At 40.5% G+C, this 24803-nt stretch overlaps 2 protein-coding genes across 2 annotated transcripts in view; both read right to left on the minus strand.

Annotated features, from left to right (window-relative positions):
• The window catches only part of LOC130086893 (uncharacterized), an 832515-nt gene that overhangs the window by 668665 nt on the left and 139047 nt on the right, over positions 1-24803 (minus strand). The gene's annotated exons all lie outside the window — the stretch shown is intronic.
• Positions 8442-11870, minus strand: LOC130086894 (uncharacterized). Its single transcript, XM_056253115.1, has 7 exons — positions 11661-11870; positions 10373-10468; positions 10065-10294; positions 9715-9893; positions 9518-9611; positions 8958-9305; positions 8442-8842 (listed from the first exon to the last, which is right to left on the minus strand). The coding sequence occupies exons 1-7, from the start codon at positions 11833-11835 to the stop codon at positions 8615-8617; spliced, it is 1350 nt and encodes a 449-aa protein (XP_056109090.1). The 5' UTR covers positions 11836-11870; the 3' UTR covers positions 8442-8614.

A 24803-nucleotide genomic window follows, 5' to 3' on the forward strand; every position in this document is an offset into this window, starting at 1 on the left:
TCCCCCTCCCCCACAGACACAGAGGTACGCAGAGAGAGGGAGAGAGTGACAGAGATTACTCCGAAACATCCACATTCAAACCAAAATATCTGACTTTCTTTTGTTCGGAGCCAAAATCTGTAAATTAGAAAGTTGTCCGGCTTGATCTGAACAATATTCCTACCGAGTTTTATGATTGCAGGTAAAACTATGAAACTAACCCTCTCACTTTTGTCAAAAGGTGGCGCTACTGAGCCCCTGCACCACGTCCGTTCCTGAAACTTTGCACATGTCTACTGGCTAATAAATGTGACATGTCTGTCGAGTTTCATGCAATTTCAAGCATGCTAAGAGTCTCAAAAGCATCCTAAAAGAATTTTAAAGTATGATGCGTTGCCACGGCAACAGCATCAAAGATATCAATAATCCTTTCACAGGTCTACATCTGCCGTGTGTTTACATTATACACATAAAGTTTGAAGCAAATCGGGTAAAAATAAGAGGGTGATTTCAAAGGATTTTGAAAGTGACACACTTCCTGCTGCCAGTTGGTGGCGCTATAACTTTGACTCACAATAGTCACATCCATGTGATCGGCCTCTTACAACGAACACACTGCTGAAGTTTCATCAAGATCAGTTAATGTATAAAGAAGTTATAACACACTTCCTGTTTCACGTTTCTCGCCATAATTTCGTTTCCTCGCCACGGCCAAACCGTTCGAGATATCAAAAATCCCCTCGCAATTTTTCATCCTCAATGTCTTGACTTCATGCTGACCGAGTTTCGTGGCATTTCTTTGAATTCTCTAGGAGAAGTACTTTAAATTCCATTGCATGCGTTTTACAAACAACCCTAAATAGCCGACTTCCTGTTGGGCTGGGGTAAAAAGTAAGAGCATGAAGTATATATGAACCGATGAGATCTATATGTGTACCGAGTTTCATATTCTTACATACAAGCGTGTTTGATTTATGGACCAAGTTTTCGGACCCCGTTCCAGGGGGCGCTGTCGAGCCCCACTGCCACGCCCAGGTACCAGCTTCACCCCGACCCTGATGGCCGCGGGTTCTGACCCGCGTGCAAAGTTTCAAGAGTTTTCGTGCACGTTAAGAGCCCCAAAAGTGCCCGAATAGTCGTAAGAAAAATAAAAGAGGAGAAAAAAAAAAATAATCCTAAGGAAAACAATAGGGCCTTCGCCTTTTCAAGGCTTGGGCCCTAATAATCCTAAGGAAAACAATAGGGCCTTCGCCTTTTCAAGGCTTGGGCCCTAATAATCCTAAGGAAAACAATAGGGCCTTCGCCTTTTCAAGGCTTGGGCCCTAATAATAATAATAATAATCCTAAGGAAAACAATAGGGCCTTCGCCTTTTCAAGGCTTGGGCCCTAATAATCCTAAGGAAAACAATAGGGCCTTCGCCTTTTCAAGGCTTGGGCCCTAATAATAAAGAATAATCCTTAGGAAAACAATAGGGCCTTTGCCTTTTCAAGGCTTGGGCCCTAATAATCCTAAGGAAAACAATAGGGCCTTCGCCTTTTCAAGGCTTGGGCCCTAATAATCCTAAGGAAAACAATAGGGCCCTTTGCCCTTTGGGCTTGGGCCCTAATAATAATAATAAATAATCCTAAGGAAAACAATAGGGCCTTCGCCCTTTGGGCTTGGGCCCTAATAATTGTCGCAGCTCTAAAAGAAAAATCAGTAACACTTTATAATAATGATCCATCAATAATAAGTAACTATGCAGGAAGTAATGCAGGACTAATGAGTATTACTACATTAACACTTCAGCTAATATAGAAACAAGCTTAACTAATCAGTAAGTAATATCAAATTTAGGAGAGAGTTCATTATTAGGTTATCTATAATTACTTAATGAGATAATTAAGAACTAATAGGTAATTATGACAAATTATAAATAACTAATTAAATTAATAATCACAACATTAACGTGTTTGATACGTTAGCAATTAGTCTTTTTTTTACTCTCAACATGGTCATAAAATGCATCACTAATTACTCAAGTGTTACCTAGTCACTCTTCAAGGACTACTAGTGATCTGGACCATTATTTTAAAGTAGAAAAATATGTTTTTCACTTTAAAATAATGGTCCAGATCACTAGTAGTTCCTGCATAGTGACTAGGTAACACTTGAGTAATGAGTGATGCATTTTATGACTACATTCAGAGTAAAACATATGACTGATCATGTCTCAGGCACACGATAATGTTCTTTATAATTAGTCAGTTAGTTAACAGTTAATTATGATGCTTAGGCTATCTCATTAAGTAATTATTGCTTACTTAATAAGGAACTATCTCCTAAATTTGATAGTACTTACTGATTAGTTAAGCTTGTTTCTATATTAGTTAATAGTAGAAGCTGAAGTGTTAATGTAGTAACACTCATTAGTCCTGCATTACTTCCTGCATAGTTACTTATTAATGACTGACAAACTATAATTATAAAGTGTTACCGAAAAACCTATTGGATAAAGCAAAGACCAAATTTGATGAACAGGTGAATAGCTATTTTTGGTCCACTGTGGTTTGCCCTGTGGCACCGCTACCAAGACAATTCCCAACTGTAATTGCTGTGTCTGTGCCACATTTATTTTAATGTTGACTGTAGTAAGATTTTAAATAATCGAACACACTTACTATTAATTAAAACTTCATATAGAGCCTTCATCCTGTCAAGGCATTTTTTTAGAATGGTCTGACAGCTGCCATTTTGGCTGGAGGACTTGTGCGGACCAGGTTTTTTGCTTCGTTTTCTTTGCAATGAAGACTATGGCCTTGTACCCCAATGTGTTTAACTTTTCGACCTGAAAAAAAAAAGATATATATTATATAATATATACAGAAATATAAGGAATTATAAATGTCTGAAACTTTGTGGGCTGTAATTATTTAAATAATAACTACAGACGCTAAACACATACCAAGACAGATGCCTCATCAATAACATGAGAGGTGGTTTGGTTTTTGTTTTGGTTTTTCAACCATGTCTCCTTTCTGGCCTCAAATTTCTGGAGTTTTTTTGCCAGTCTTTGCTTTCTTGGCTGTACTGACTGGCAATATTTGCAGGTCTTGGTGGCCACACCAATAGCTGCTTTGCAGCTCACGCAGGTTGTTACTGTTGATCCTCTTGGCATCTTAAAACTAAAATATAAAAACAATCAACATTTAATGACAACCAAAGTGACAAAGGCACTTGATTATTTAAGTGTTACATTACAAATGTTGGTAATTTGGCCTAATTGGCTTTATGCACAGCTGCACTACTTCCTGAACTTAAGCCAGCTCCTTGTTTCCTGTCCGCCATTATTGGACAAATTGATTAATTCAGGTGTGCCTGACCTCAGTAGTCACAGCAACAATAATCAGACACACCTGAATTAATCAAGTTTGGCCAATAATGTCAGACAGGAAACAAGGAGCTGGCTTAAGTTCAGGTAGTAGTGCAGCTGTGCATAAAGCCAACGCAAGGCTGCTCTTCAGTTTCCGGTTGGGGAGATTTAAAGTGGAGGAGAACCGAGGAAAACGGGATTATGGCAGAATCTTAAAAATGTACTGTCCTCCCGTCTTTGAAACAAAACTTTAATACGTTTAGATGTAATTTTGTATAGTTATGTTTATCATTTAAAAAAGAAGCATACACACAATGAGGGGTGTCTGTTTTTGTGACAAACGTTTCTTAAGTATAGCCATAGAGTATGAAAACCATAAGTTCTCGGTATAGCATTGGATTCTACGATTGGCGGAAGAAATCAAACCGGAAATACCGCCGCGCATAGAGCACATTCGGTTTTTATGACCTGTGTGTCAGCTGTTGCAGTGCTTTGTGGGATTTGAAGTATGAGTGAGTGATGGGAGTGCGAATTACCGCGGGCTATTAATGATAGACGTATGAAATTATACGATCACGGAAAAAAATATCGATATATGACTTTTAGTCCATATCGCACAGCCCTACTACATATTCTATGCAACAATAACCCATACTCCATAGTTGATTTCTGATTTAATCTAGTATTGGAGTAAATACACTTTTCAATTTATAATTCTGACCTCGGTTAGCACATTGCCGCCAACTCCAGCTAACCTTAAATGCGGTGGCTTGAAGCTGGGTAAACCCCTATGTCATTAAACACATTCCTATAAATTAATGGTGATACATAATTAACAAATGATGGTTTAGACAGCGCTAATTAACTTTATTATTCAGGTTCCGTAAGTATGTTATGTATTCATTACCTACCTTTGAGAGTGTACTGAACAGTATGATCATGGTCGGTCGGATAGAGCGGACACACCCCCCTCACTCAGTTGTCAATCTGCTGATCTCTGTGCCTCTGTGATAGGGCAACCCACTTGTCAATCAGCGACCTCTCGCAGCTACGATGCCACTTTTGTGACACTTAAAAAAATAAAAAAATAACTTTTGTACTCAAAAGAACTATGATAAGATTAATTATTTTTCAACCTCAGACTAATTGGCCTTGGCTAATTTGGCTAATCTTGAAAAATAGAACACAGAACAGAAGAACAGAACACAACACCCCCCAGCCCCCACCCTTCTTGAATATGGTTTATGAGGACATGTCATTATACAGATTTGTGTCCTCATAAACCATATTCAAGAAGGGTGGGGGCTGGGGGGTGTTGTGTTCTGTTCTTCTGTTCTGTGTTCTATTTTTCAAGATTAGCCATGTTTATGCAAGGATAACCTAACACAGTCATTCAAATAATTTATATCTGCCACAGCAAATAGGCTACACAATGCATCAGGTGTTATATTTTAGTAGACAAAAAAGTGTGAGTAGTGCTTTATTGGTTATTTTTGTTAATCAGCCAGTGTTCGTGGGTCTGGTGGACCTACTCAACAGATGTTTATTTTATCCCAATTAAAAGCAATATAAACAGCATTTATGGTTAATATTTTCCTTTGTTATATCATATTTAAGAATTGCAACCTTGTGTGGGAAAGGCAGGGGTAGAAACACAAAACTCACTTTTGCACTCACACTCTCTCACACTTCTCTCTCTCTCTCTCTCTCTCTCTCACAGACACACACACACACACACACACACACACACACACACACACACACACACACACACGCACGCACACACACACACACTCTCTCTCTCTTGTACATCTATCTTTATGAGGACATAATAGCCTATTGACACAATACAATCTCTAGCCGCTGACCCTAACCTTACCCATCACAACTAAGGCCCCATCCACACTACTGCGTTTTAGTTTAGAAACGGATAATTAAAACGAATACGATCTCCGTCCACACCAGCGTTTTAGCTGCGTATTAGAATTGATCTCCGTCCACATTAAAACGACTGAAAACGCGGATCACGTGACCATTCACCAACACTGGGCATGCGCGTGCCGGTGTAAACACAACTTCATTGATAAAATTATCCCACCATGCTCTGGGTTAACCCCAAACCGACGCTCCATGTACGGTCAACGCCGCCGCTGCACACGGGAATTGTCACAGATCGCTGGAATAATAGCTTGACTCCGGCGCATGTCGGCAGTTATAGCGTTGTAAAATGCAGAATTTACTTGTACAACAGCTGCTAGCAAAGATATACGCCATGACTGATGACACCCAATCATAGAGCCGAGCGTGAGCCTCTACTACGTCATCGTTTCTAAAGTCCTCCGTTTTGACCCGTCTACACTAAAACGCCCTCCGGAGATTCAAAACGAAAAACGGGTCGGCAGCGTTTCTAAACTTCTCCGTTTTGGGTCTCCGTTTTTGCCGTTTTAGTGTGGACGGGAGGTGCAAACGTAGCAAAAGGTCTCCGTTTTTAAACGAAAACGCAGTAGTGTGGACGGGGCCTAAGTGCCTAACCCGAACCCTTTCCTAAACCTACCCTTGACCCAATTATAACCTTATCCCTAAAACCAAGTCTTGACCCTCAAACAGACATTTAAAGGGGTCTCAGAAAGTGAGGACCGGCCAAAATGTCCTCACTTTACTTTCTTTGTCCGCGCTCCAATGGTCTAAAACACATTGGAGCGAGGAGTTGTACGAGTACACACACACACACACACACACACACAGGAGTGTAATTTTTGTGTGTGTGTGGGGGGGGGGGGGGGGTAGTAGTAGTAAATAAGTAGTCAATAACCCCCCCCCCCCCCCCCCCCATATTTATACCATGAACACATGAGAAATATGCAGAACATTTTTTTCACTAACATTACCCCCCAATGTTCAAACCAAATCTATGCCCTTGCACACACACACACACACGCACGTACACACGCACACACACACACACACACACAAACTTGAAGCCCTCAAAGTGCTTTCTGCAACTGAACCTATGGGCTATGGTGTGAAAATAAAAAATCCCCCTTTGAACAAGACAATATTTAAATTCTGATGCCAAAAATGTGTTTGACATCTCCTCAAATCCCTGGAATGCCACCAATTAAGTATTTACAACTTCCAATTTTAGGGAAAACCCCGGGTTTAAAAAAAACTACAACTCCCTAGACCCCTCTTTATTACTTGTGTTGACATCAGCACCCCAGTTGTAGTTCCTCCGTTTTAGGGCCGTGCTAGGGTTGTGAAAACATGTATCTACCCAATATATCAAATATCACACACTGTCTAATAAATAATTATACTGCATGTATATGATCTATGCTAAGAAAAGACAAAAATGTTCGTTTAATGACGATATTTTAACTAAAACAGGAGACGAGCGCGCCAACTGCTCTGCTCACGTGACGCACGTCTATGGTGACGCAAAGCGGACTTGTCCTCATCTCCATAGTAACGGCCAATGTTGCTACTTCCGCTATGAAAAATGTACAAAAAAACTCCTAAAAACACACACAAACACATTTTTTAAAATGGAAAAAAATTATATAAACAGTCACAATATAAAACGATTACTAATAAAAAAGACAGGAGTATAACTAATCAGAAAATATTTTTACATATCAAAGGAAAATATCAAAAGATTTACATATTTCAACTGTTTTTAAAGCCTTCTTGATACATGAGTCAGATGGCGCTTTTCCACTACACAGTACCAGCTCGCCTCGGCTCGGCTCGGCTCGACTCGCCTTTGTTTGGTTTTCCACTGTGTAAAAGTTGTACCTGTACCTGCTTTCGGGTACTTTTTTTCGTACCACCTCCGGCGAGGTTCCAAGCGAGCTGAGGCGAGCTAACCCGATACTAAAATGTGACGTGAAAACAATGCCGACTGCTGATTGGTCACAGAGAATCTGCGTCATCATTGCACGCGCCAGATGGAGTATTTTAAATAGTTTGGCCAGAGATAGTTACTAAACTTACTACTATTATTATGGCAACTCGGAAGAATACGCCGTGGTCAAACGAGGAGGTGCAGACATTCCTTTGTTTGGTTGCCGAAGAGAGGATCCAGCGAGAGCTTGATGGGGCAACAAGGAACGAAATGCGTCGCTATGACGACCGGGTACTATTTGTGGCGGTACTTTCTGCAATGGAAAACGGAGCGAAAAGCGAGCCGAGTCGAGGCGAGCCAAGGCGAGTCGAGTCGAGTCGAGCTGGTACTGGTAATGGAAAAGCGCCAAGAGATAGTCCCAAAGTAATGTTGTACATCAGTACTCAAAACATAGAAAAGTGGTTTCTGACCTGAAAATTTACATTTGTGTATATAAAATTGTGTTTTAAAAAAGATCAGTACGAATATTTTGTTTTTGTCTAATTGCTGATTTTTCCAATTAACAATTCCAAACTAAACATTTTTCCCAGAGTAGAGAAAAATCCTTATCAATGTTATCAATAACAAAATGGGAAAAGTCTTTACATAACAATTTAGAATAATGGCAAAGCCAAAACAAATGCACTAGTCTCTGGGTGCTGTCCACAAAAAGAACAATTTGCATTAACATCTACCTTGAATTTCTTTAAGAAAGTATTAACGGGATATACACGTTGGATAATTCGAAAGGAAACTTCTCTTATTAATTAATTATCTTTTTAATAATTAAGTATCTTTTTTCCCTAATATTGTCTGGAAAAAGTCTGGCTAACATTTGTTTTTCATAACTGAAGGTGTGATTTTTAATCATGTATGGGTATGTATGTTAAAACACTGCGGTGTAAAATGTTCACAGATATTTGTTACACTCTTAATTTGTACAATTTATTTAAGAAGTACACCTGAATTAATTCACACCTGAATTAATCAAGCTTGGCCAATAATGTCAGACAGGAAACAAGGAGCTGGCTTAAGTTCAGGAAGTAGTGCAGCTGTGCATAAAGCCAATTAAAAAAAAAAAATGTTGTTATGCATATTTGCCTAGTAAGTACCTTGACGTATCTTTTGGCCAATGTCCGGTCAAGGTTTTCTGCCTTTCGCTTGTTCCAGCCACTTGCCTGGATTGTCAGCATGTCTGTGCAAACTTGACACACAGTGAATGTGCAGTAATTTAGGTTCACAGTGAGGACCAAAGATCAGATACTACATTGATCATTCTCTAATATTGTCACATAAACCTGGAAATAATCATACACTTAATTGACGAATCAGAAGATAAATTATTATAAAGAGAATCCTGATCAGTGTCTGTAAGCTGACTAGACTTATTTTCTTGTTTTCACTTATGCATTTCACCTATGCATGGAACTCTAAAATGCAAAGGCCGAGCATCAGTGTTCAAACCCCTTGGTCTCAATTTGGACACAACTATACATGAAAAATGCTTACCGGCTTTTGACATGTACTTGGAACATATGGCTGCTCGGGAGAGGAAGCTGTTAACCTGTTCAACCTCCTCCCCGATTGTTGTTCCAGCTCCTTCTTGATTGCGTCCCCCCCATTTTAACTGTAACACATTTACATGAATGTAATCATTTGGAAAACAACAAGTAGGGGCAGAGTACAGACAATCATAACGTGTGGTACACATGGTAAGAAATACATCTAATTGTCATGATTACCTCACACATCCATGAATGCGCTTTTGCATGCATGATGGAGAGAAATGGGCGCATATCCAGCAAGTCCTCCAACTCTGGACAGTGGTCCACAACTCTCTCCAGATATGGCCAATATTTGCAGACCACATCAGAGCAAAAGAACTGGACGTTCTGTGAAGCTAGCTGTTTCTGGAGATATAATGGGTATGCAAAAATTTCTCCACGGAACATATTCAGTCCCTTCAGCAAAACCCCATGACGGCAGACAGCCAATTCAACACCTTCCTCATCTAGTTTGCTTGCAGACTTGTTGGCGGACTCTCGTGCTGCGGTCCACTGACCCGCACCACATCTCCCTTTTCCTGGATTCTTAAACAGATGAGGGCAAATACAGACATTTACACAGTTACATTTTATACAGTAAGCTGTAAATCATGGTATTATGGCATTTGATGGATTAATGCCGCTCTATCACTTAATTAAACTAAATATTGTTTAAATTTGGGGGGGGGGGGGGGGGTAGCATTCATAAAAATGTGAAATTGTGGTGTTACACATGAAGAAATATAAATTTAGCTTACATGTCCAGTTTTTCCATGGATGTAATCAACAAAGGAGGACACCTCAGCATCACTGGCCAAAAAGACTCCATCAAAAAACCCATCAGGTCTTGGTCTATAGATGTAGATGTGGGTAAAATTTATTGTATAAAAGTAATTTGTACTTGATTTGTACTTTTGATTTTGATCCTTTTAATTTGTACTTGAATGTTACACACCCTGGTTGGCTTTTGAAACGATATAATTTGCGGTTCCCATCCACTGCAACTGCCAACATGGAGGGTGTGCATGCAGGGCACTGAAAATGCTGGACCTGAGACAGCTTGTCAACCTCAAATTTGGCATAGGCCCATTCGAGGAAGGCCCTCTGCATTGTGTCCCCACATATCTTACCACTCTGAGAACAAAAGTGGAAAAAAAAAAAGGTTGGCTTCCGACTATGGTCATGACGAAGAAAGGGCTCCATCAAGAAATATGTACTGAAACTTTGGGGATTGTAAGAACAAGTCCTAACAATGAATCAGTTATTTAAAACGTAATCCAAATAAGAAATGATGAGTCCACTCACTCGCCCAAAGAGTTTTGTACGACACTCGAGCATGCTGACAAAAGCTTGTCTTGACATCCCTGGGGCAGTGATTTTAAGATCTTCATACGTGGTGAACAAGTCCACCATGTACAAGGTCTCAAAATTGACAGTGGCTGGCCAGTAACCACTTTCAACCAGATCACTCATGGTTACTGGCAAGGTTTTTCCACAGGAGCAGTTTACTGATGGAAGGAATAGGTTGTATCTTCCTGAAATTTCAAAGAAAAACAATTATCTATTGTTCACAAGAAACAAAAAACACAATATGAAGAAATAAAAAAGGTTACCGTTCATTCCAACTAAAATAACTGGCTTTCCCCTGGAAAAGCTTGTTTGCCCAGTGGAGCAGTCGCAGCAGGGAGGAACGATTGGTAACATGCAATCTAAAAAGCAGAATTAGTTTACATATTAGTGTAAATGAAACAGTAAGGGTGTTGTTTCTATCAAACAAAACTTCATCCAGCATGTTTGTTGGAGTAAACCAGGGTTCGTGTAAGATGTAAAATAGCCTACACTCACCTAAAGGATTATTAGGAACACCATACTAATACTGTGTTTGACCCCCTTTTGCCTTCAGAACTGCCTTAATTCTACGTGGCATTGATTCAACAAGGTGCTGAAAGCATTCTTTAGAAATGTTGGTCCATATTGATAGGATAACATCTTGCAGTTGATGGAGATTTGTGGGATGCAAATCCAGGGCACGAAGCTCCCGTTCCACCACATCCCAAAGATGCTCTATTGGGTTGAGATCTGGTGACTGTGGGGGCCATTTTAGTACAGTGAACTCATTGTCATGTTCAAGAAAACAATTTGAAATGATTCGAGCTTTGTTGCATTATCCTGCTGGAAGTAGCCATCAGAGGATGGACATGGTGGCCATAAAGGGATGGATATGGTCAAAACTAATGCTCAGGTAGGCCGTGGCATTTAGACAATGCCCAATTGGCACTAAGGGGCCTAAAGTGTGCCAAGAAAACATCCCCCACACCATTACACCACCACCACCAGCCTGCACAGTGGTAACAAGGCATGATGGATCCATGTTCTCATTCTGTTTACGCCAAATTCTGACTCTACCATCTGAATGTCTCAACAGAAATCGAGACTCATCAGACCAGGCAACATTTTTCCAGTCTTCAACTGTCCAATTTTGGTGAGCTCTTGCAAATTGTAGCCTCTTTTTCCTATTTGTAGTGGAGATGAGTGGTACCCGGTTCTCCTCTGACCTCTATCATCAACAAGGCATTTTCGCCCACAGGACTGCCGCATACTGGATGTTTTCCCCTTTTCACACCATTCTTTGTAAACCCTAGAAATGGTTGTGTGTGAAAATCCCAGTAACTGAGCAGATTGTGAAATTCTCAGACCGGCCCATCTGGCACCAACAACCATGCCACGCTCAAAATTGCTTTTGGAGTTCAGGAGATTGTCTTGACCAGGACCACACCCCTAAATGCATTGAAGCAACTGCCATGTGATTGGTTGATTAGATAATTGCATTAAAGAGAAATTGAAGTGGTGTTTCTAATAATCCTTTAGGTGAGTGTATATAACCTGAGAATTAAAAAATACCTTTTTCATAATAGGAGAATTTCCCTCCTTCATCCTGCTGAACAAAAGTGGATGGCGGCAGGTGTCTGAAAAACCCCTCCACCATGGATGCTCTGTTATGAAGCACCAGGGCCTCATGTGTGGAAAGGTCACAGGCTGTGCAGTAGAGTGATCGTGGCAAACAGTCTCTACACATCACTACTGCAGCCTTGTGTCCACAATGATGGCAAACCCCCTTCTTCGGCTTTTCAGATGCTAACATATTGTTCACCATGCAGTGTTTCCCCTAGGATTTTTTTCGGGGGGGGGGGGGGGGGGGGGGACTGCTAGTGTTGCGGAGTGGGTGTGTTACGGATACATGGTGTACATTTTTTAGCAATCAAAAAGTGTGTCTAATTAATTGAAATAATGTATTATGAATCATTAAACTTATACAACATTTTTAAAAAAAATATGAAAATAAATTTCACTATCTCTGTGTTGTGTTTTTTCTGGTAATAAAATGAAAACATAAAACACAAATTTTATCATTTATCATCAATTTTAATCATATGAAATTAAATAAACTTTTTGTCAAATAGCGTGCTGCACAATGAGCTTTACTGTTAAAATTAAAACATGGATTATTCCTTTAATTCAGTTTTGATGATACTTTATTTGGATTAGTGTTAGTATTATTACATTGGGACATATATTTCTGTCAAGTTTAAACCGAACTTTTATTTTGACGGGTTGCCGTGAAGTAGCCTCGTGAGACCATCCTGATCTCGCGAGCTTTCAAGGTTTCACTCGAGTCAGGTTAGCCGTGAAGACCTTTTGAGTTTGTGTGTTTATGTCATGATGAGCGTTTTTCTCAAATGAAGCGGTTAAATGATCACGAAGTGACTTTCGGAGTGGAGAGGAAGTTCATGCATGTGTGTCTTCATAATAGGCAAAAAAAAAAAAACAGCGCAAGCGTCACACGTGCTTCAGTGTGTGTGTGTGTGTGTGGTAACGTTAAATGAAACTGCGCGTCGGCTGCACCATTCATTCACACAGAACAAGCAGGATTCGTATTTAAATCGTCTTTCTGGTTTAATATCCACACACACTTGTCTACATCGCGATTTGATTTCAAGTGTACTGAACTGCTTTCTATTTATTCCTCAAAAGATTTACAAATTCCGTGAAATTCCGGGTAAATTCCTTTTTTAATGACTGGATTTCGTCAGCATTTTAGGGGGGGCGGGGGGTCGTTTTGGGGGGGCGGGCCGGGCCGCCCCCCTAAAACAATGGTAGGGGAAACACTGCCATGAGGGGCCTTATTACTGTCCAGATCTCCAGAGAGGAAGTTTGCCTGTCCCTCCAATGTGAGGGGAGAGGTTTTTCAGCACCACTTCCCAAGAGGTCTCTGACATCTTGAATGAGGGAGTCTGAAAATGAAAAGGGAAGAAGGCAATGGTAAATCTGGGCAATTAACACATAACAAATGAGGAAACAAGTATAAAGGGAAAAAAAACTAAATTTTTGATGGTCACAGTGTCTTGTAGTGTCTCAGTTGTGCTGGTAGATGGAGCACAGGAGGGAACGCTTGCTGAAGAAACTGAAAAAATATGAATATCAATTTAGAACTTGCTCAATGAATAATGAATGCAACTACTGATGAAAAAAAACAAAAAAAAAAACGAATTTAACCGAAACGTTAGCCGAATTTCGCTTTCGTCTCTCCCCAGCTCTACATCTTTTTGGCAGAGGTTGACCATTGTCCTCCTCATCAAGCCAAACGCACAGCTTTGTGGATTGCTTTGACCCTCCTTCAGTGTGTCCATGCTGATCCACCTAAATAAACAATTGAGCCACAGAATAAACCTCCACCCACTAAGGTTATCGCTACCTACAATCCCATTATAAAACCAATGTTATAATAAATATTACATTGTAAAAATTCAGTCTAACGGTTGTGGTCCTGTACTGTACAGACAGATCTAGAAAACTTTTTCTACATAAAAAAAGAAGAAAAAAAGAAAGTGAAACGTTTTTACATAATATGTAATTAAACTCTCACTGGCTCTAACGTAGGAAATCAGCTCAGCACTATAGCTTGCATTTGAATAAAGACAATGAACCTGTATAGTTGCACTTTGCTTGGAGTGCTTTTTAATTTTGCACCTTCCCTGCAATACCTCAGTCAGAGTCTATTATGGTCTTAGACCTTGCAATTAGCATTAATTAGTATGCTTTTTCCACCACTGAGATAATGTTATTTACCTTGCACTCGTCCAGGAACGCATCAGCCAGGAATATGGCATCTTCTGGGTCAAGGTTATTCATTTTTTCAGCTTGGTCAAGTTATCCACGCTTCCTTTTCCTCCTTGTTAACGTTTACCTTTTCCTGCCTTCTTCTTCTTCTTCTTCTTCTTCTTCTTCTTCTTCTTCTTCTTCTTCTTCGCATCGATTTCGCGCATTACCGCCACCTACTGTGAACTTGAACCAGAAACGTTTCAGTTTCACATTATTCTGGCGAGATCTTAAAAGTATTCGCAAGCAACAACGAGCAAGCGAGTGATTATGTACATTGACTGAGTGAATATTATGAAAATAAAATATATAGGCTATTTCTCGCTAGAAATGTAATCAAAACTTGTTTTTATGCAGAAACTAAGTCAAAATATGCAGCGTCCATGTTATAGCAACCAAAACGTTTCAGTTTCACATTATTCTGTCGAGATCTGAAAAATATTCGCAATAACGAGCAAACAGGTGATTATGTACACTCACTGAGTGGATATTATGAAAATAAAATATATATTTCTTGCTAGAAATGTAATCAAAACTTATTTTTATGCAGAAACTAAGTCAAAATATGCCAATAGTCCATGTTATAGCAACCAAACGTAACAGTTTCACATTATTCTGGCGAGATCTGAAAAAATATTCTCAATAACGAGCAAACAGGTGATTATGTACACTCACTGAGTGGATATTATGAAAATAAAATATATATTTCTCGCTAGAAATGTAATCAAAACTTATTTTTATGCAGAAACTTAAGTCAAATAGCAGCGTCGATGTAATAGCAACCAAAACGTAACAGTTTCACTATTCTGGCGAGATCTGAAAAATATTCTCAATATAACGAGCAAACAGGTGATTATGTACACTCACTGAGTGGATATTATGAAAATAAAAATATATATTTCTCGCTAGAAATGTAACCAAAACTTATTTTTATGCAGAAACTAAGTCAAAATATGCCAATAGTCCATGTTATAGCAACCAAACGTAACAGTTTCACATTATTCTGGCGAGATCTGAAAAATATTCTCAATAACGAGCAAACAGGTGATTATGTACACTCACTGAGTGGATATTATGAAAATAAAATATATATTTCTCGCTAGAAATGTAACCAAAACTTATTTTTATGCAGAAACTAACTCAAAATACAGTTTTTTTCACTAAACATGAAAGAAATGTCCGCCATGTTTTGGTTCTCACAGCCGGAATCTTGAAAGTCACGTGACTCTGACGGAAAACAATAGGAGAAGACTAAGCCAAAAAAATGTAACAGTCATACAATTTAAGGGCCATTATTTTACGTAACCCCTTTTATTTTGCACTTTGGACCAACGTAGTCAGGGTACATTTTTATATGAGACTGGGTTGTCTGGTATCGTTTAAAGCCCTTTGAAGCTGCACTGAAACTGTCATTTGGACCTTGAACCGTTTGGGGTCTATTGAAGTCCATTATATGGAGAAAAATCCTGGAATGTTTTCATCAAAAACCTTAATTTATTTTCAACTGAAGAAAGAAAGACATGGATATCTTGGATGACATGGGGGTGAGTAAATTATCAGCAAAAGTTTTTTTTTTAAGTGAACTAATCCTTTAATTCTTCCCATACTTTGTTTGCCATGATCATCTGCTTTCCACATGACCTGAAATCACACACAAAAAAAGTTATTTTAAAACTCAGTATTACATTTACACATGTCAGAATATGTTCCATTGGGAGTGGTACAATGCAAAACCTCAACTGACTATGATCTGGAAGCTGAGCAGGAAAGGTTAACAGTATGTTTTGAGCTGCCATGTGATTTTAGCTACATTTATAGAAAGTAAAAATGAATATGATTTACTGTGACCTAGCTGCATCAGTTACACTTAGAGGGTTCATCATGTTATATTCATTATTCATATTCTAGTCTTTGCTGTATTATTATCAACAAGTACAGAACAGAACTGAATTCGATTTCTTAACGGTCTTGATAGAGTTAACGTTAACGTTAGTCACGTTAACCATTAACGTTACGAAAATTAGCCATGGTTTAACTACAAAGAAAAAAACGAACAAACAAAAAACACGGTAGACCTATTTTTTTTAGTAAAACCGGGGTTATTAAAATGATAATAAATTCGCCAAAAACGTGGTTACTACAATTTTACTAAAATAAAATCAAGGATGTTTTTTAAGAGAAGAGTTTTCAGCTTCCAGACAGTGTTTCAAAATGTCCCGCCATTTTTAATAAAGATTTTATACACAATTGGACGGACTTTGATACGCATAACAAGTCTACTAAAGCTTGTTTTCGGTTTTTAGAGATGTGGGTTCAACTGATCTTTCTTAAAACAGATGGGAAATTGAAAGACGCATGCTGCAGTGTTTTGCCCTCCAGCTCGACGCCAGTTATGACTGAACATTTATGAATGCTAACGTTAGCTTGGAAACTGTCAACTAACACAAATGTAATATAAAATATCGTTCATATGTAGTATGAGACTCTTACCTCAGCCGGTGATCGGTTGTTGGCATGATGTCCGTGGTGATGAACCAGGCTCACTGAAAAAGGCGTTATTTCCGAACGGACTGACAGACGGGTAGGGTTGCACCAGCTGTTCGTAAGTTCTTACTTAAACTGGAACGTAAAGTCCACACTAGAGGCTTAGTAACTACTAGCTAGTTTGTAACAAAGCCCCAATACCTAATGGCACACTTCATGTGCACTTTCGGTCTTGTGGACTTACAATGGCTGCCGCGTGCGCGTGTCCGTTAAGTCCGTGAGACCGCAGTGTGTCCCATTTGTCATTTTTAGATCTCAGAAGGGTGCTCGCGAGGGCCCCCTCTGCGGTCGATTTGCGCCCTTGATGCGCACTTTTGCCGAGCCCGCGCTGATGCGGACTCCACAGCAGACTTCTTCCCGACATTCAAAGCGGCGTTACGTCGCGAAAGTGCGGACTCAGAGGAAGACCGCGAGTGCTTAGGGTTCCATTTGGGACAGGGCCTAACTCTTTACTTTATTCCGTTGCACCATTTGTTCGTAAGGCAGAACGTAGCTATAGGTCGTAAACTCTCCGTAAAGTAATGCGTTGACGCATAGAATGACGTCTATTTTTTTTAAGCCAATCATAAGCCTTCTTATAGGTAAACAGGAAATAGTCTGAACAGCGCGGAATTTCAAACTCATTCTTGACTAACCGAAAGTTTAAAAAAGACGTTATAACAAACGTTGTCAAACTCAAAACATTAAACTTTTAATTGAAAATATCTTCATAACCTAACGTTACTCATGGAGGAGAAAAGAATCAGGAAGAAAAATTTCAGTCATGAAGAAATTCTTATTTTAATTGATGGATATAAAGAAAACAAAACAGTCCTTGAAAGCAAGTTAAACTCATCTGTCACAAACCGGAAAAAAAATTGACATTTGGCAGGACATAATAAACAAAATAAATGCAAAAGGCTGTGAGCAGAGGGAGATAAAAGAAGTTAGGAAGAAGTGGAGCGACCTTAAGACACAAGCGATTGAGGATTTTCCTCGCACAAAACATGTCCCCACTGGAGGCGGTCCGAGACCTGAGCCTGGCCCATATTCAACAGTTATCCTGGAAATAATTGGTGATAACTCACCCGCCGTCTGCGGAATCACTGGAGTTGAAAGTGGAAGTGAAGCCACAGACGACATTACTCAAAGTATTTATATTTTCTTGTTTTTATTCTTAAAATGTTTCCTAAAAATACATGGTGCCAAGAGCAATATGAAAATAAAATAGGCTACTTTTCTGACTCGCAGTTAGGACTCAATAATGTAAAGAGTGAAAAAAGCGAGTTCTTGTTTATTCATCAGCAGGTAGTGTTGCATCGGGTCAGCCAACTCCCGCAACAGAAACTTGCGCTGAAAACACTGTTGCGCCAGCATCAGCGGCAGATCTGCCTATCCTTCGCACAGACCGTCCAGAGAGCACACAAGATCCGCTACCTTCAGCCGAAAATGCAAAGAAAAGGAAACGTCCAAATGAGCTGGAGGAGGACATAAACTATAGCCGCTGTAAGCTTCTCAAACTTGAATGTGCGAAAGTAGAAGAGGAGATCTTGAAAATAAAAAGTGAACGCAAAAAAATAGAACTTGAAAATGTTAAATTAAACCTAGAAATCATTAAATTACAAGAGGAGTTAAAGCCTCTTGGTTACTCCTTCAACATCGTTGAAATGTAGGTCATCATATCGACAGTTTCATTGCCAAGTTTGTTTAAGGCTAATGGTTAAAGTGTGTAGGCTAATTGTTATTCTTTTATTGCATTTAATAACTTGTTTGCAACACAGCGATATTTATGTTTATATATTTATTATTCTTCAATACAGTATAATTTGTATATTTATTTAATTTATTTGTAGTGTGTGCAGACACCATGAATAAATTTGACAAGAATAAATATTTGACATGAAGTCTGACTTTTTACTTTTTAAGAACATATATTTTCGGATGTCATTGAATTCACAACTGAGAGATATTAGATTTGAGATGCAGTTCACAAGTGAGACGAGGAATACAAATCTACAGTGAATGGAATTTACGTGTAATTAATTAAAAATAGTCTATGAAAAATAGTAGTCTTTTTATTCTAAACAATTTGTGTATGAACTTATTGACAAATACTGACATGTTATATAAAAAGGTAAATTGTGTTTTAGTGCAGTTTAAGTGAAATGATTCTGTGTGATGAAACGCCTGACAGTTACACCCTCTTGCACTGGGTCTTGAAGTTGTCTACAGTGCTCTTCCTGCGGGACCTCCTCAATCTCTTCCCCTCCTAGATCATCAACTGGCATCTTCCACAGCATGGCTAAATTGTGCAATACAATGCATGCTCCTGTCACCTTTGCTGCTCTCTCTGGCTCCATTACAATTCCTACCGAGGACATTTGGGTTGTATTCAAAACTTTTACTTCATCTGAAATTGTAGCCTAAACTGATAAAAAATAAACAATCAAACAAAATTAAAAAACAAATTTAAATATGCTGCCATACCCCTGTGGAGACATGACCACCTCCTTTTTAAAACACCGATACTTCTTTCCACCGTTACCCGTGTTTTGGTATGTGCAGAATTTAATTTTTCCTCTGCTTGTGTGGAAGGGTTTAAAGTCCCTGCAAAGTCAAAATTAAGTATGTGTTCTCTGAGTTTGTCACACCACAGAAAAATGTGTTATTAGTCACCCAGCCAAATTTGAATGATAAAAAAAGCCAGCAAGTACATAAAATAAGCTATCAAAATCTTGAAAAAATGAGCAGTATTCTCTGCTCTCAAACGCTGGGGGCGTGTCCGCTGGCTGTGCTGAAGCCACGCCCACTCGCGGGAAAGCTGCCGTCGCCACACTCAACTCTACAGCCGGAATGGATGCACACATGGTGGGCACGCACTGCCGATGATGGCACCAGTTGTCGGCGCGACTGGAGGATGAAGGCTGAGGCGGGAGATAGTCGGTTCGGCCCCATTCACCAGTAACAGCGGATTATCAGTGAATCCCAGTTGTCTCTGATGAAAGTTTATAAAACTATCCCGTGTAAAATGATCACTTACAGAGGCGGGTGTTGGCGGTGATCCTCAGCTCTCCATCAAGGTGGCTCTTCACAAAATTAATCCACTTCTTCTTGATGTAATCGTTTTTCGGAAATGTAAATAAGGACACCGACCTGTTTTGTACTGATCCGGTGATCGCATCCAGGTAGTAACGTTACCCATTTCCGTGACAAAGGCATAGCTAGCTAGCAATCTGTAGGCCGTTACTAATAATAGTACTGACAGTAACTCGCGAATGAGCGGCAAACTGATGTGAATGTGCTCTATAATATTGTTAGTTAGGAGCGGCCAGCCTCAGCGGCTTTAGTGCGTCATCAAGTAGGGGCGTGTCCAGGAGCTCAAGGGCTCCAGTGCGTCATCGAGCCCCGTTTTAGCCCCTCCCAGAAAATCCGGAAAATAGCAATGGTGAAAAACTGTTTAACGGTCTAACTCCACAATTCAGTACTTCACAGTTCACAGTCTTTGTAATATGTTTAATCAATACATTTCTAACATTTATAATGTGTTTAGATTTTTTTTTTTTGAAATTGCCTTTACAGGGACTTTAAGTATGGTGTCGTCAGCCACTTTTTAAGTGGGTAGGCAGAATCACCCAGCAGAATGCCACTATACTCCCCAGAATCAAACTTTTCAAAGATGTTTGATCTTCTTAGGATGAAGCTGTCGTGCTTTGAACCTGGCCATCTAGCAACGCAGTTTATGAAACACAAACTTGGGTCACAGATGACTTGGGTGTTTAGTGAATGATATCCCTTCCTATTCACAAAAGCATTCTCCACTGTTGGTGCTTTTATCCTGATTTGTGTTCCATCGACGCAGCCAAGTACATCAGGGAAACCGGCAATGGCATGGAATTTTTGCCTGTTTGTGTTTTGTACATTTATTGGCATGCACACGTAGTTGTTCATGTGTTGACACAAGGCCAGTGACACCCTGCGGATCAATCTACATACTGTAGATTTGTGAATTTGTATGCTATCGCCTACTAAGTTTTGCATAGATCCAGTAGCAAAATAACGTAATGCGACGCAGACTTGAAGGCTTGGGGAGAGAGCGCCGTTTCGGTCTGTTTCATGTTGAATATCAGGCGCGATCATGTCCGTTATCCGCATTAGTCCCTCTCTTTTAAAGTGCAAACGAGCATATATGTCGACATCATCATAAATATCAAAAGGATGATGTCGGTCTCGTAAAACTCGTCGACGAATTTGCGGTTCTTCATTATCAATTACGAGCTCATCGATGTAATCAAATCTGGCTGCCATCTCATTCCGACCGTTATTCATGGGCAGAGGCTGCCGTAAATATTTAGTTGGAAATATAGTTATATAGTATAAACTAAATATAGTTTAGTTGGCCTATATGGTGTCAAATATTGCCCCCGGGTGGTAAAATGTTTAATTGCTGCCACACAGTGAAATTCATTTAATTGCATCAAGACTCACACTACGAAACGCAACCTGCATCAGATTTATAAAAAAAAAATAAAAAAAATCATTCGATAATCGATAACAAATTAACGGGATCAACGAAATCCTTAACGATCAATTATCGATCGTCGATTAATCATGCCCATCCCTAGTGTTCATTACGGAGTCCTTGTTAATGTCTGACACTTCTTGGTCTGTACTTACCTGTTCCTTGTGTTCTTTGTTGCGTCTTGGATTGATTATATGGTGTTTGACCCTTGCCTGGACTGGATTACGATTTACGGATTACCCAATAAATATCAAACTGCAATTGGATCTGCTGTCTCTCTCCCGTGTGTGTCGTGACAATTTCTTTATACATTTTTTTGAAAAGGAATATGTTTGGGCCAGGGGCGGACTGGGACCAAAAAGCTATATGGGGAGGCTGCAGACCTGGAGCCGGCAGATATACGCCCCTGGCAGTTTTACGCCCCGGCAGTTTTAGGACCCTGTTGTTCCTGATGCGTCCAGTAAAGGGATATACTGCGAAATAACATAATTAAATCGACGCTTACACATTAATAACCCGTCCATAGACTTGACAATTGTGTGTTTTTTGTTAATTTAAATATAAACGTTACAGTGTAGATCTGCACGGATTACATTTTCTGTAGATATTCAGTTGGGCTTCACTCTCTTCACTCAACCTACAGAAGAGAAGACTATTTGTTTTTGTGAATTGAAAAATTAAAAATACACATAGTTGGATCAACTATGTGTGACATTATGTAACTGGTATTTATCAACATTACTTGGTTCCCCTCAGCAGGTATCTTAAGGATTCAAAACAAGGAGAAAAAGACTGGTATACAAAAATAATCTCAGTTTATTATCACCAATGGCATAATTAAAATGTTGACAGTTGGCAAATAATATTTATCCAGAGGCACACTAGGACCAGCAGCAAAGCCTCACTATCACACGGAAACAGTGCAACAGGCACCTCAATCTCAATTAGCACAACAACCCCAATAGGAAAACTCTATACACAGCAAACTTAAAACTGAATAGTACATGTGAAACCACACCACCTCTACGGTAGACGCTAGCTTTTGGTAAGTAAGTGCTGCACAATGTTATAACACTATTTGCCGGACAAAAAGAAAAGAAACAAACAAACAAACCAAAATAAACAAAAATGTACAATAAAACTTGGAGGTACCATATGATTCTTAATTCAAATATGGGAAAAGCGGCAATTACACCCTGAAGCACTCAGTTTCTGCAACAAATCACAAACATACTATAAGCACACATAGTAGGAAACAAACTGCACAAATTTCTTTCTATTTGTATAGTCATTCTCTTGGTCACAAAATAGTGTTTCACACTGTACAACACATAACACACAGAATAAATATACAACCTCTGTTTTTACTCACTGCAATAATTCACCACATTTAACCAGAGAAGACAAACAAATAGCACGGTACCTCCCACATTAATTAATTACATAATTTAATAGCTACCTTGCACTTATGATCCCCGCTTGACTACTAGGCTTCCCGTTTGAGACCAAGGAGGCTGAGAACGAGGGAGATAGCTCTGTTAAAGTGCGTCCTCGGTCACCAAGCCTCCTACATTCCACGCCACAGTCAATCAACGGATGATTACCGTTCCTGCTTACAGCCATAAATCGCAATACGTCGCCAGTATGAATGAAAAGCTCTCGTTGCTCCAGCTCACAGCTGAGGACAAGGAGAGAGATGTAAACGTGTGACTTAATTACATCAGTTCAAAGCAAACTTGGCAAATTGAATGCCGCCGATCATAGGCGCTTACCGTCCCTGCTTTCAATTGAGAAAAACCGGTAATTCCCCGCGATGCGCCGACCAGGACAACTGAAACACTTGCCCAACTCCTAACCAGCTGTGCTGGACACGGAGAACGAAAACTCAAATTCCACTATGAGCAGCTGCAGCTCGCACTTGACGCACGCTGACCGGGCCGACCAAACAAACACTCAATCCACCCTGTGCGCTGCTTTTCTCCACTTCCTAATTCCAATCACGCCCTATAACACCTGCATGGAAAACTACGCAAAGTCGGTCAGCCTGCAACAAACTCCCTCTGTAGGAAGGGAGTAGGTATAGATAGCCCACTTAATCGGGTTACATCCACCCCAGCTTTGAGAGCTCACCGTCCCGGTGAGGATGTCCCCCATTCTCTTTATACCCATGGCCTAAATGTTACTAACAAGGGAGCAGGGGTTGTAGGTCTACCCTCAATTGAATTAGTTTGGCCCACATTTCCACGGGCATTTCTGGGCAGATGGAATGGGTTACTATGTTGACCTGCTGTAGCCCTTGCTGAGCGCCTTACCACAATGTCGGGGTTTGAGGGGAAACCTTGCTCAATCTCCATGGTGGGGGTGACAAAGACATCAATGCGCGTGTGGTCCTCCGTCCTATTGGACACATTTGCCATCGGCCCAGGGGGGCTAGGTGGATTTAGATGGTATTCGGGAGGCGCACCACTGTTATTCTCCACATTGGTCCATGGTTCCATCAGTACAATCCCATCTTCAGAATCACCATCCTCTGCCGGCTGCAAGCCACTTGTTCCCAACTTCTCCGGGTTTTGACTGTCCCGTGCCCTGTGAAGTATTGTGGAGGGGTTCCGGTCTGCCCGTGCCTTAATTGGAATAACCCGAAGCTCTGATCTATGAATGTTCTTCTCTGGCCCCGTCCCTTCCAGTGGGCAGATCTTATACACTCTCCCCTCCTGGTCTAAGGCCTCTTGTACTCGATACACTGTAGCATCCCAAAAGTCTTGAATCTTATGGCGGCCCAAAGGATGATTCCTCCGGTAGACTAATGTGCCAGGGACAAGTGGCTGGCTCGCTGACGGGATGACCTGCTGATTTCGACGCTCTACTGAGAGAGTTAAGTGGTCCCGTGCGTGTGTGTGAATTGCCCTGAGATCATGCTGATGTTGTATAATCCAATCGTGAGGGTGCCCGGGGCCAATTTCCTCTTCCGTGCTGCCCAAAAGAAAATCCACCGGCAATCGCGCTTTCTGTCCAAACATCAGCTCAAAGGGTGAATATCCAGTTGACGCATGCTGAGTAGTGTTGTAAGCAAAAAGAACATGGGGAAGTGCTTGGGGCCATTTACGTTTCTGATCCTGGGGCAACGAGCGAAGTAGATCGTGTAACGTGCGATTAAATCTCTCGCACTGCCCGTTACCCTCCGGATGATACGGTGTCGTTCTGCTCTTAGCGATATGGTACAACTGACACAACTGTTTCATAAGATCTCCCTCAAAGCTTCTGCCCTGGTCACTGTGGAGCCGCTTGGGCACCCCATAACGATAGAACCAACCCTCTGTGAGTAATTTAGCTACTGTGCTGGCCTTCTGGTCACGGGCGGGGTATGCCTGCGTGAACTTTGAGAATACGTCTGTCGCGATCAGAACATGTTCACGCCCATCTGTCGCTTTCTCCAACGTGGTGAAATCAATGGCTACAACTTCTAGAGGTCTGGACGCAGTCAGGTTCCCCGGGAAAGTTCTCACCTGTGGGCGGACAGCTTTTGCCACGATGCAACGACCACACTCTTGACAATAGTTCTCGATCTCTCGAGACATACCAGGCCAAAAACATCTTTCTCTAATGAGGCGGGTAGTGCGTTCTATACCTTGATGTCCATGGTCATCATGAAGACCTCTCAAGACTTCCTGTTTTAGGCACTGTGGCAAGATGAGCTGAAACGTCTCTCTACTGTACCCTGGCAGCCGAACACAGCGGTACAACACCCCATCCCGACACCGGATCCTTGGCCACTGTTTAAGCAGTTTCTGAGCCTCTAGGGGCAGTAGCATCCGTTCTGATTTCGTTGGAACTGTTCCTTGGTT

The sequence above is a fragment of the Rhinichthys klamathensis genome, unplaced genomic scaffold, assembly GCF_029890125.1.
Source record: "Rhinichthys klamathensis goyatoka isolate OS25496 unplaced genomic scaffold, OSU_Roscu_1.1 h1tg000103l_1, whole genome shotgun sequence".
Classification (NCBI taxonomy): domain Eukaryota; kingdom Metazoa; phylum Chordata; class Actinopteri; order Cypriniformes; family Leuciscidae; genus Rhinichthys; species Rhinichthys klamathensis.